The sequence below is a fragment of the Palaemon carinicauda genome, chromosome 1, assembly GCF_036898095.1.
Source record: "Palaemon carinicauda isolate YSFRI2023 chromosome 1, ASM3689809v2, whole genome shotgun sequence".
Taxonomy (NCBI): Eukaryota; Metazoa; Arthropoda; class Malacostraca; order Decapoda; family Palaemonidae; genus Palaemon; species Palaemon carinicauda.
In genome coordinates, this window is record NC_090725.1 from 331,687,730 (window position 1) to 331,700,151 (window position 12,422).

Below are 12,422 nucleotides of genomic sequence, written 5' to 3' on the forward strand. Positions count from 1 at the left end.
GCCTGGGTTAGAGGTTGTGTAGAGGTCCTTTAGTAGGGGTTGCAGCCCTATATACTTTAGCACCTTAGAGTTGATTCAGCCTCCTAAGAGGAACGCTGCGCTCAGTAAGGAAGACGAACTTAAAAAAAGGCAGAGTAACGGTTCAAGTCGACTTCCTTACCAGGTACTTATTATTTCATTGTTATTTGGAGATAACTGATTATATGAAATACGGGATACTTGCTATCCTTTAATCTTGTACACTGGTTTTCACCCACCCCCCTGGGTGTGAATCAGCTACATGATTATCGGGTAAGTTTAATATTGAAAAATGTTATTTTCATTAGTAAAATAAATTTTTGAATATACTTACCCGATAATCATGATTTAATTGACCCTCCCTTCCTCCCCATAGAGAACCAGTGGACCGAGGAAAAATTGAGGAGGTGTCAACAAGAAGTACTATAGTACCTGGCCACAGGTGGCGCTGGTGAGTACACCCCCTTCTAGTATTGTGATAGCTGGCGTATCCCTCCCGTAGAATTCTGTCGGGCAACGGAGTTGACAGCTACATGATTATCGGGTAAGTATATTCAAAAATTTATTTTACTAATAAAAATAACATTTTGTTTTGTTCTTACTCTAACAAACCTTTCGTTATTTATTGTGGATTATCTTCCAGCAAAGCTGGAAGGCAGCCATTCGACTAAAAGTCCGAGGTGGCAACCCTGCCTAAGCACATGAGTGGGTAGGCAGGGGTAGCTGGGGGTTACCCAGCTGCCTATTGCTCTGAGCTACGTCACTTTTTTTTTTTGGCTTGTAGAGGGCGGACGTCTCCTCTCTCTCCTCCAAAGGCTGCCATTGGACTTTGTAATCTTTTGCTTTCTCTTTTCAGGTGTGTTTGTACTTCTTGACACCCTCATGCGGAAGTGTCCTGGTCGCGAGGGTGCTGCTTGTGGTACCTTCATGCCTTCTGTTGATACCGACCCGGACTCCCTGTGTCCAACTTGTTGAGGGTATCGTTGCGAGCAGGGTTTGCCCTACGACGAGTGCAGGCAGTGTTCTTCCACCAAGTGGGAGAAGTTTTGATGGTGCAGGGAGAAGAAGGTGAAGCATGATCTTCCTCCCTCATCAGCGAAGAAAGCACGTTCTTCTTCTTCTCGCGCGCCCAAACCTCTTTCTAGTGCTCCTTCTCGCTTGCTTTCCTCAGGGGTTGGGGGGGGGGGGGGATTAAGCCGAAGTGCAGATCAGATAACGCCTTGGCGACCTCGGGGTACTGGAGAGATTGTTGCTTCCTGTAGAAGAGCAACTTCACCTCCAGTCGCCAGGGATCCATTTTCTCTTGCAGATGTGTTGCAGGTTTGGCCGTCCTTGGGGGTTTCTGCTCCCCTTACGAAGGAAGCGTTACTTCATCTCCCAGGAAGGATCCCTCTCCAGAGCCTTCAACATCATACGCTTTGGGGGTTTGCTTAGTCCACCTGTCGCCCTCTCCTGGACCTTCCACGCGTGGACGTGGTGATCGCTTGCGTTTGCCCATCCAACGGCCTCTTGCTGACGACGGTTCCACTCGCTATCCTGGGACCTCATCGTCTCCTAATCTTCGGCCTTCTGTTTCTCCCCACAGGAATCCTCTGGCTGTTGATGATGATATGATCTTCATGAGACCAGTGCTCCTTCTACTAGCGTCTCGCAAGAATGAGAATCTCCATCAGTAGATCATCGTAGAGATCGCATATCATCGCGATCTCAATGCTCTTCTTCTAGAAGGCGTTCTTGCTCTAGAGCTTCACGCTCACAAGGCAGACGGTCTCATTGCTCTCGTAGGAGGCATTCCTCTTCACGAGGTAAAGTCTCGCAATCACAGTCATCACGATCACGAGCAAGACAGTCAAGATCTAGGTCGGGACGCTCTCGTTGTAGAATGCGCCGATCTAGATCACAAGGACGAAGCTCACATTTGCGAAGGCGAAGCTCCCGTTCACGAGGACGACGTTTACGCTCACAAGGGCACTGTTCCCAAGGACGACGTTCACAATCGCGAGGCTATCACTCATGTTCACGAGCTAGGCACTCGTGACGTTCAGGCTGTTCACAATCGCTGGCTAGACGCTCACTGTCACAAACAGAACCTTCACGATCGCGAACTGCTCGTTCATGATCAAGGTCTAGACGTTTCTTCCCGAGAGGAAGAGGTAAGCGCACCCGTAGTCCATCCGCGCTTCACTCCTCAGCTCTTCCCTCGCCTCAATGACCTTGGACCGAACTCGATCTTGCTACGGAACACCCTGTAAACAGGCGTCCAGTTAATCCACCCCCAGTGCCCTTTACTGCCTGGGGCGCTTTAGCGAAGCGTTCGCCTATACAACGTTCTCCAATGCATTCGTCTGTGAAGCACCCGCCAACGCTTCGGATTGCCCCTGTTCAGAGGCCATCACTGCCTTCTACGTCTGGTGTAGACGTTCCTCTAGAGCAGTGGTTCCCAACCTTTTCTAGTTTGCGGCACCCTTGGCAAGCCTTTCAAAAGTTCCCGGTACCCTTATAAGGAAATACATATTTTCAATATTAAACTTACCCGATAATCATGTAGCTGTCAACTCCGTTGCCCGACAGAATTCTATGGAGGGATACGCCAGCTATCACAATACTAGAAGGGGGTGTATTTACCAGCGCCACCTGTGGCCAGGTACTCAAGTACTTCTTGTTGACACCTCCTCAATTATTCCTCTGTCGTGCTTCCGGCAAGACGTTCTGGGATACGCTTATGTTCTTGGAGTATTTTCACGACTTTGGTGAAGTATTTCTCTTTGATTTCGGCTGTCGCTTTACTGGAAAACTTCTATATTAGCTTAGTTAGCTTTTGAAATTAATTTGATTAATTTTAGTGACGAGAGAGTATGAACTCTCGTTCACCTTTCAATGGCCGACCCTTCCCTTAGACGGAAGTGTTGGTGTCTAAGAGAGTATAGACTCTCTTTCTTAATTATGCTTAACAAAAGTTATAGATTTATTTTATATCTCTCCGCCTCTTATAGGCCTCTTCGATTAACTTCCTTTTATTATAAACTCATTAAAATTAATTTTTATATTTGTTTATATTCGACCTTCCTATAGTAGGCGGTCTTTTACCGAAGTTAATAAACTTTGAGCCCGTCATTTCGGTTTTACCTGTTAACATATTATGCTATTTCCGCCACAGAGTTTGAAAGATTTTCTTTGACAGTCTCGTACTGTTTTCAAAGCTGAACTAACGTTTTGTTTTGTCTCTGCAGTTGTTGACTTTCAGAACGTTCAACTTGCACTCTATCGTTACGATAGAGAAAGAATGTTCACGGTTTCACGTTGCAGTAAGAGTAACCGTGTCTAGCGTTTTGTTCATTCTTTCTTTACTTAATGGTTTTGATCCTATAAAGGAACTTTTCAGTTTTTTCCTTTAACAATAATATGTTTTAACGATATATATGATTGGGCTCTTCTCTCAGGTTCTAAGTCAAGAGAGAGAGAGAGAGAGAGAGAGAGAGATAGAGACGGAGGGAGAAAGAGGATAAACGTTTCATTCAAGCCTGCCAGGCGTACGAGTAACGTCATTATCGATTTTTGCTCTTCTCCCTAGTCTCTTTAGGGGAAGAAGGTAAACGTTTCTAGAGTGATCTAGTGTTTAGTCTCTTTCCAACCACTGATTTATCTTTCATTAGATTTTTCTGTTATATTGTAATTCTGTTTTCGCAATTACTAACTTTGAAAGGATAGAATTGCGTATTTCAGGTACAAACCACTTAAAGTTTCGAGTTCAGTGAAATAAGTGCAAACAGAAATCAAAGTGATAAGTGATTAGTGCGTGAGGGTACTTTTGTGCGCGCCAGTCGTCCTCCCAGTCCGGGACCTCTTGCAAGCTCCCAAGCCCAGGGGAGAAGCAATGTCGAAGGGCATAAGGGTTCAGCAGGCCTTGATCGGCGCACAGAAGTATTCTCGGTGGTTGTGGGCGTGTCTTAACGAGACCGTCACTCCCACCCGCAGACGATTGAGCCCTTATTTTGCTCGTCTGCAGAAGAGATTAGGGGAGAAAATAAAGGCAGAGTAACGCTGGTCTCAGGTCTCATGACTTCTTAAACGTTAAGTCCAGACCTATGCCAGACGTACGAAGTTAAAGTTCACAACCCGAATGCAGTCATTGGGTTAGCTCTGACTCTCCTAAGTCATCAGTTGATTACACTCCGACTAAGAGGAGTAAGGTTCTGCCACAACAGATCTCTGCTGTTAAGGCTTTACCTCAGCAGAACTTAGTGTCTGCCGACCCCAAGTTAACTCTACTGCAGTCCATACAGTCACAACTTTCGGTCTTGATGCGTGAGTGTCGGGCTGAGAGTGTTGCACCGCCTGCACTCCCTCCACCTGTTCTCGCTGCACCTGTGCTCGCCCAGCCTGCACCTGCTCCGCCTGTGCTCGCCCAGCCTGCACCTGCTCCGCCTGGTCGCAGCACCATCTGCCAGGCGTACGATGTTGTGAACTCTACTACAGTCCATGCAAGCACAGCTTTCGGACTTGATGAGTGAGTGTCGGGCTGAGAGTGTTGCTCCTCCGCCTCCGCCTACACTCCCTCCTCCTACACTCGCTCCGCCTGATCACAGTACCATCTGCCAGGCGTACGATGTTGTGGACTCTACTACAGTCCATGCAAGCACAGCTTTCGGACCTGATGCGTGAGTGTCGTGCTGAGAGTGTTGCTCCTCCTGCACCTGTGGTGCACCAACCTCCTGCACCCGTTCAGCCTGTGCTGCTCCCGCCTGCACCGGTGGTGCACCTACCTCCTGCACCCGTTCAGCCTGTGCTGCACCCGCCTGCACCGGTGGTGCACCAACCTCCTGCACCCGTTCAGCCTGTGCTGCACCCGCCTGCACTCGCTGCACCCAGTCGCAGCTCCATCTGCCAGGCGTACGATGTTGAACCACTTTCTGTGTTCACTGTTCCCAGTGTTGTTCAGCATCAGCCTTCTTTAAGGCAACCTTCGGTTTGGGATCAGGAGGATTACTCCACTCTTCCTCCTCCTCCCCTGGCTGCTCCACCGGCGGTGCAACTCTCGGTGGAGGTACAACAACCTCTTCCACCTGTGAGTCAGTCTCCTCAGCTGCTGCACCGAGCTCTACCCGTGCACCCTGATCCTGCTCCTCAGACATCTCTGCTTGCGGGAACTTTACCTTGTTCTGCACAGCCTCGGTCTCTTCACGCTCCACTCATACCACAGGAACAGGAACGGACTACTCCGCCTCCGTCCTCCGCTCAGCTGGTGCAATCCTTGGGTGCAACTCTTGCTAGGAGTCAACCTCCTTCACCCTTGCACCTGTCTTCTGCTCCGTCTGTTGTTCAGCCTATGCAGTCTGAACCTCAGGTTTTCCCTCAAGTTGAGGAAACCTCTGTTGTTGTTCCAGCTCGTTCTGACTCTGCTGTTCAGCATACCATGGTTTAAACCCCATGCAAGCATGCATAAAGCACTCTAGCACTGGTCATGGAATTTCTGAGAAATGTTAAACGCCATGCACACGCTCTGCTTTCCTTTCAGCAGGCTCTGCTTACAGCAGGCTCTACTTCCTACATGCTCAGCATTCAGCATGCTCTGCATTCAGCATGCTCTGCATACAACATGCTCTGCATACAGCATGCTCTGCATTCAGCATGCTCTGCATACAGCATACTCTGCATACATCATGCTCTGCATACCTTACCGCATGCTTCTCAACACATCTTGGGTTGTTGCCAACTCACTAGACTGTCAAGCAGTTTCATAACGTTGCCTTCTAGTCTGCTGCTTTGCACCAGTGAACCCTCACTCAGAGAACTTAGCTTTTCTAGGATAAGGTCCCTGTAGATGAGAAAGTTCTTTTCTCCCTCCTTCTGATATTCCCTTGAGGACTCTGTCATTTGGAGGGAGCCTTTAGCTGCATAACCTCTTATGGACTTTTATTTAAGCATAACATGCTTACAGGGAAGGTAATGGTTACACTTCAGCCGCTAATCCCGTCTGTTACCACACCTGCTCCCATAGACCTTGAGCTGTGTTGCATGACATGCAGTCCAAGCTTAGTCCTTGTTAGAGGATTTTTTGTTTACGGAGTCAATGTGTCACGGGGAAGACGTTCAACAACCAACAGAAGGGACTTGTTGTGACGCAGTGGGCAACCTCAGCAACCCGTTAAGGAGTTGTCTGTACGACCCAGACAGTCTAGACAGATTCGGGTTGTCACTGTACTTCCTCGCTTGCCCATGATTGACAGTTTACAGACTGTGCAGCAGTATCATGATCTTGTGTCCGGCTCCGTCAGACGACTGGCTTTTAAGAGCTCCCTCAAGTCGTCGCTGTCTGGAGATTTTCAAATGGAATATGGATCTGACCAAGGAACTGGGCCTCCTGGTCAATTTTGAGGAGTCTCAGCTCGTTCCATCCCAGACCATTGTCTCCTTGGGTATGGATCTTCAGAGTCGAGCTTTTCGGACTTGTCCGTCGGCCCCAAGGATCTTCCAAGCCCTAGAATGCATCCAGAGCATGCTGAGAAGGAACCGATGCTTAGTCAGGCAGTGGATGAGTCTAACAGGGACACTTTCATCGCTGGCCCTGTTCATCGAGTTAGGGAGACTCCACCTCCGCCCCCTTCAGTATCATCTAGCTGCTCACTGGATAAAGGACATGACGCTAGAGACGGGCTCAGTTCCTGTTTCCGAAGAGATGAGGTCTACTCTAACGTGGTGGAAGAACAGCATTCTTCTCAAGGAAGGTCTACCATTGGCTGTTCAGTCCTCCGACCACCGTCTCTTCTCGGACACATCGGACACGGGCTGGGGTGCGACACTGGACGGACAGGAATGCTCGGGAACATGGAATCAGGAGCAAAGGACACTTCACATCTATTGCAAGGAGTTGTTGGCAGTTCATTTGGCCTTGATAAACTTCAAGTCCCTCCAGCTTAACAAGGTGGTGGAGGTGAACTCCGACTACACCACAGCCTTGGCTTACATCTCCAAGCAGGGAGGGACTCATTCGAGGAAGTTGTTCGAGATCGCAAGGGACCTCCTCATTTGGTCAAAAGATCGAAAGCTCACGCTGGTAACGAAGCTCATTCAGGGCGATATGAATGTCATGGCAGATCGCCTCAGCCGGAAGGGTCAGGTCTTCCCCACAGAGTGGACCCTTCACAAGAATGTTTGCAGCAGACTTTGGGCCCTGTGGGATCAGCCAACCATAGATCTATTCGCTACCTCGATGACCAAGAGGCTCCTCTTGTATTGTTCTCCGATTCCAGACCCAGCAGCAGTTCGCGTGGATGCCTTTCTGCTGGATTGGTCCCATCTCAACCTGTATGCATTCCCGCCGTTCAAGATTGTCAACAGGGTACTTCAGAAGTTCGCCTCTCACAAAGGGACACGGCTGACGTTGGTTGCTCCCCTCTGGCCCGCGAGAGAATGGTTCACTGAGGTACTGCAATGGCTGGTCGACGTTCCCAGGACTCTTCCTCCTAGAGTGGACCTTCTGCGTCAACCTCACGTAAAGAAGGTACTCCCAACCTCCACGCTCTTCGTCTGACTGCCTTCAGACTATCGAAAGACTCTCAAGAGCTAGAGGCTTTTCGAAGGAGGCAGCCAGAGCGATTGCCAGAGCAAGGACGACATCCACTCTCAGAGTCTATCAGTCTTTATGGGAAGTCTTCCGAAGCTGGTGCAAGGCCAATGCAGTTTTCCTCAACCAGTACCAATGTAACCCAGATTGCTGACTTCCTGTTACATCTAAGGAACGTAAGCTCCCTATCAGCTCCTACGATCAAGGGTTACAGAAGTTTGTTGGCAGCGGTTTTCCGCCACAGAGGCTTGGATCTTTCCTCCAACAAAGATCTACAGGACCTCCTTAGGTCTTTTGAGACCTCAAAGGAACGTCGGTTGTCCACTCCAGGCTGGAATCTAGACGTGGTCCTAAGGTTCCTAATGTCATCAGGATTTGAACCGCTCCAATCAGCCTCTTTTAAGGACCTCACATTAAAAAACTCTTTTCCTCGTGTGCTTAGCAACAGGTAAAAGAGTAAGTGAGATCCACGCCTTCAGCAGGAACATAGGTTTCACATCTGAAACGGCTACATGTTCCTTACAGCTCGGTTTTTTGGCTAAAAACGAGCTTCCTTCCCGTCCTTGGCCTAAGTCGTTCGAGATCCCAAGCCTGTCCAACATGGTGGGGAACGAACTGGAGAGAGTACTTTGCCCAGTTAGAGCTCTTAAGTACTATCTAAAGGTCAAAACCATTACGAGGACAATCAGAAGCCTTATGGTGTGCTATCAAGAAGCCTTCTCTACCAATGTCTAAGAACTCAGTTTCTTACTACATCAGGCTTCTGATTAGAGAAGCAAATTCTCATCTGAAGGAAGAAGACCTTGCTTTGCTGAAGGTAAGGACACATGAAGTGAGAGCTGTGGCTACTTCAGTGGCCTTCAAACAGAACCGTTCTCTGCAGAGTGTTATGGATGCAACCTATTGGAGAAACAAGTCAGTGTTCGCATCATTCTATCTCAAAGATGTCCAGTCTCTTTACGAGTACTGCTACACCCTGGGTCTATTCGTAGCAACGAATGCAGTAGTAGGCGAGGGCTCAGCCACTACATTCCCATAATCCCATAACTTTTTAACCTTTCTCTTGAATACTTTTTATGGGTTGTACGGTCGGCTAAGAAGCCTTCCACATCCTTGTTGATTTGGCGGGTGGTCAATTCTTTCTTGAGAAGCGCCAAGGTTAAAGGTTGTGATGAGGTCCTTTAGTATGGGTTGCAGCCCTGTATACTTTAGCACCTTTGAGTTGATTCAGCCTCCCAAGAGGAACGCTGCGCTCAGTAAGGAAGACGATCTTATTAAAGGCAGAGTAACGGTTCAAGTCGACTTCCTTACCAGGTACTTATTATTTCATTGTTATTGTGGATAACTGATTATATGAAATATGGGATACTTAGCTATCCTTTAATCTTGTACACTGGTTTTCACCCACCCCCCTGGGTGTGAATCAGCTACATGATTATCGGGTAAGTTTAATATTGAAAAATGTTATTTTTATTAATAAAATAAATTTTTGAATATACTTACCCGATAATCATGATTTAATCGACCCTCCCTTCCTCCCCATAGAGAACCAGTGGACCGAGGAATAATTGAGGAGGTGTCAACAAGAAGTACTTGAGTACCTGGCCACAGGTGGCGCTGGTAAATACACCCCCTTCTAGTATTGTGATAGCTGGCGTATCCCTCCATAGAATTCTGTCGGGCAACGGAGTTGACAGCTACATGATTATCGGGTAAGTATATTCAAAAATTTATTTTATTAATAAAAATAACATTTTAAAATCTCCGTTGTTTTTTTTTATTATATTTTTTTTTGCATTTCGACATTTTGCATCGATGTAACAACACCTTATACATAGATATGAAAATTTTCTTTACACTGATCCTGCTATTTTAAAAAATGGTATTATAATACAAATATGTAATTGCGACAAGTTTTACAGTAGTTGCACAATGTATTCAAGTTGTTACAGTGTTACACAATGATACAAGACATACACACAAATAGGCAAAAGTGAGCCATAGTTAGTGTGAAACTTGCGATTGATGCTTGGAACACAAACTCTTGATATCAGGTCTTATTGTTGATAATGCCACCCGAATATCATCCTCAAGTGAAAGAAGCCTATTTCTTTGTTTCGATTTTATTGTTGCCATGGCAGAAAATGCCTGCTCACACAGATACGATGTGGAGAAAGGCAAAAGTAGAGAAATAGCTTTCTTAGCCAAATTAGGATATTCCCCCAATGTTCCATGCCAAAAAGCTGCCAGTGTCACGTCACTCTTCTCAAATTTGACTTTCAGTGTTGAATCAGCAGACATATCAAGAAATTCGTCACTTTCTATTGCCGTGAAGTCCAGTTCTTCAGCCATGTCAGCCAGTTCGAAGGGTGATACAATCCAATCGAGTTTCTCTGTAGAAAGCGATGGAAAATACTTTATCAACTGCTTCTCTTAGTTGTTCCAAGTGATTAAGAAGTAAGATTTTTTACAGTTCCCAGACCTTTATATCCTGGTTGTTGAAGAGAAGGGAAGTTTGACACATCGTCTTTCTGAACAGCCGACTTCCATGATTTTAACTTTCTCTGGAAACCTTTCATCTTGTTAACTGATGTTACAATTCCCTCAAGTCTCCCCTGCATTGAGAGATTTAGTTCATTCAGCTTCATGAAAATATCTGCCAAAAATGACAGCTTCAAATACCAAGTAGAATTTTCAAGCAGCTTTATGAATATATCATGTCTCTCCTCTTGGAAAAAGATTTTTAATTCTTCTTTGAGTTCAAGAACGCGGTTCAGTACACGACCCTTGATAACCTCCTTATGTCAGTATGCAAAATCAGTGAAATATGAACCGCACCCATTTCTTGACACATCTTTTGAAAAACCCTTTTTTTCAGTGGCCTGGATTTGATGAAATTAACCATCTTGACAGCCTGGTTTAAAACCTCAGTCAACTCTTCTTCACATCTCTTGGCTACTAACGCCTCTCTGTGTAGGAAGCAGTGAGTTGTAATTATATATGGATTTTCTTTCATCGACGGTGCACCATCAGTACATATGCCGCAACAATAATTCCATGAAAGACCATGTTGAGTGAGGTACGAATTTACAGACGCTAAGATATCCTCACCAGTGGTTGTGGTCTGTAATTCTTTGCAAAACATAAACTGTTCCACAATATCCTTGTCAATGAATTTGCAAAACCCAACCAGTTGGCATTTTTCAGCTATGTCAGTACTCTCATCTACTTGCAATGCGAATTTTCTTTCTGATTTTATCTGCTTCACAACTTCTTCATTAATATCTGTTGACATTTCAGATATCCTGCGGCTGATGGTGTTATTGGAAAGAGGTACTTTCGAAATCTGTTCCTGAGCTTCTTTGCCACTCATTGTTTCTACAATTATGTTGCATGCAGGGCCAATGATTCATTTACCAGTTGTATGAGGCTTCATCTTCTTTGCTATCAGCTCTGCTACTCTGAAAGAAGCTTCAAGAGCAGTGTCGGCTACTGATACCATCTTGACCATTTTAATAGCGGCCTTACTTTGCCCTTTTAACAAACGAGAAAAATATGACATGTCCTTCTGCGACACAAAAGGATGTCTGGTATTAAGGTGCTGCTTGAGCTTACTAAGTACCGTGGCCTCATTGCTGAGTGTATCTCCACAAACTAAACACACAGGGTGTGGATTATCTTCATCATTGTTTGAAGTAAAACCATATGCTAAATAGGCATCAACATATGTTCTTTTCTTCGAGAGAGATGCGTGCTTCCCCTTTTTGCATTTTGATTCAGATGGTCCAGGAACATCTTCAATATTTGACAACAAAGCTGTACCAATACTGGAAGCCACCATTTGGTCTTGAGATTCATCTTCCTGTACTTTTCGCTTCCTCACAACGAACTTATCTATCCTTCTTTCTCGACGTTGTCAGATAAGACGTATTCTGAAAAAAATGAAAAAAATAAAGGCTTAAATTAGTTTTTGATACTTAGGTAGAAAGTGACAAACACAATTTTAGCTTATCTCAAGAATTGCAAATGATCACAAATTTACGACGTGTATACATTTGGTATTACAGGAGAAAATTATTAAATTTTGCTTTTGGTGTTATAAAGCATAGAGAAACTCATTACTAACACTTCGTAATTAATTACTAAAAAAAGAAAAAGATGAACAAACGACTCACGAACTCGGCTAGTTAGCAATACATACCAGGTATGTATTGCTAACTAGCTGAGGGAGGAGGATATGTCATACCTTCTGCTTCCTTTGCGTCACCAATCAGTACCGAGACATTCTGGGCTCTGGACAGTGGCGACTCGCTGTGCGCCCTGCCCTGTACGTGTGTCATACGCGTCAGTCTACAACCCTCACTCCCCTCCCTCCCTCCCACTCTCCCGCCAAGCTGTTCTCTCCAGTGTCCGTACAATTATTACACAGCAAAATCATATACAGGTAATTAGTATTGTTCTCCTGGATTGTAATTTTCCATAAGTACAAATCATTATACTAATTCAATGAAAAGTAGCTAAGTTGAAAATTCGATCGCTAAGTTGTGCAGCAGCAGCAGAAGCGGAGAGAGTGAAGTTAATGCAATTTTTTCCTCTGAATTTTGGCGGCACCCTCGAAAGATCTCACGGCACTCCTTGGTGCCGCGGCACACCGGTTGGGAATCACTGCTCTAGAGTAACAGGAATCCTCACGGCTTCCACCTTCCAGTTTGGCTCCTGGTGCTCGTGAAAAGAACACATCTACTTGCAAATCGTGCCCATGGATGCGGGAAACTCGATTTTGCGCATTAATCTATCATTATTCCTACACTTGATACAAACCATCATTCTTTACTATAGG

At 45.8% G+C, this 12,422-nt stretch overlaps 2 protein-coding genes across 2 annotated transcripts; both read right to left on the reverse strand.

The window, feature by feature from the left end:
- Positions 1-9,586: 9,586 nt before the first annotated feature.
- On the reverse strand, positions 9,587-10,955 carry LOC137641031 (SCAN domain-containing protein 3-like). The gene is made up of 3 exons (XM_068373482.1): positions 10,485-10,955; positions 10,065-10,197; positions 9,587-9,975 (listed from the first exon to the last, which is right to left on the reverse strand). The coding sequence occupies exons 1-3, from the start codon at positions 10,953-10,955 to the stop codon at positions 9,587-9,589; spliced, it is 993 nt and encodes a 330-aa protein (XP_068229583.1).
- Positions 10,956-10,991: 36 nt separating this feature from the next.
- On the reverse strand, positions 10,992-11,423 carry LOC137641036 (zinc finger BED domain-containing protein 5-like). Its single transcript, XM_068373487.1, has one exon. The coding sequence runs from the start codon at positions 11,421-11,423 to the stop codon at positions 10,992-10,994; it is 432 nt and encodes a 143-aa protein (XP_068229588.1).
- Positions 11,424-12,422: the final 999 nt, after the last annotated feature.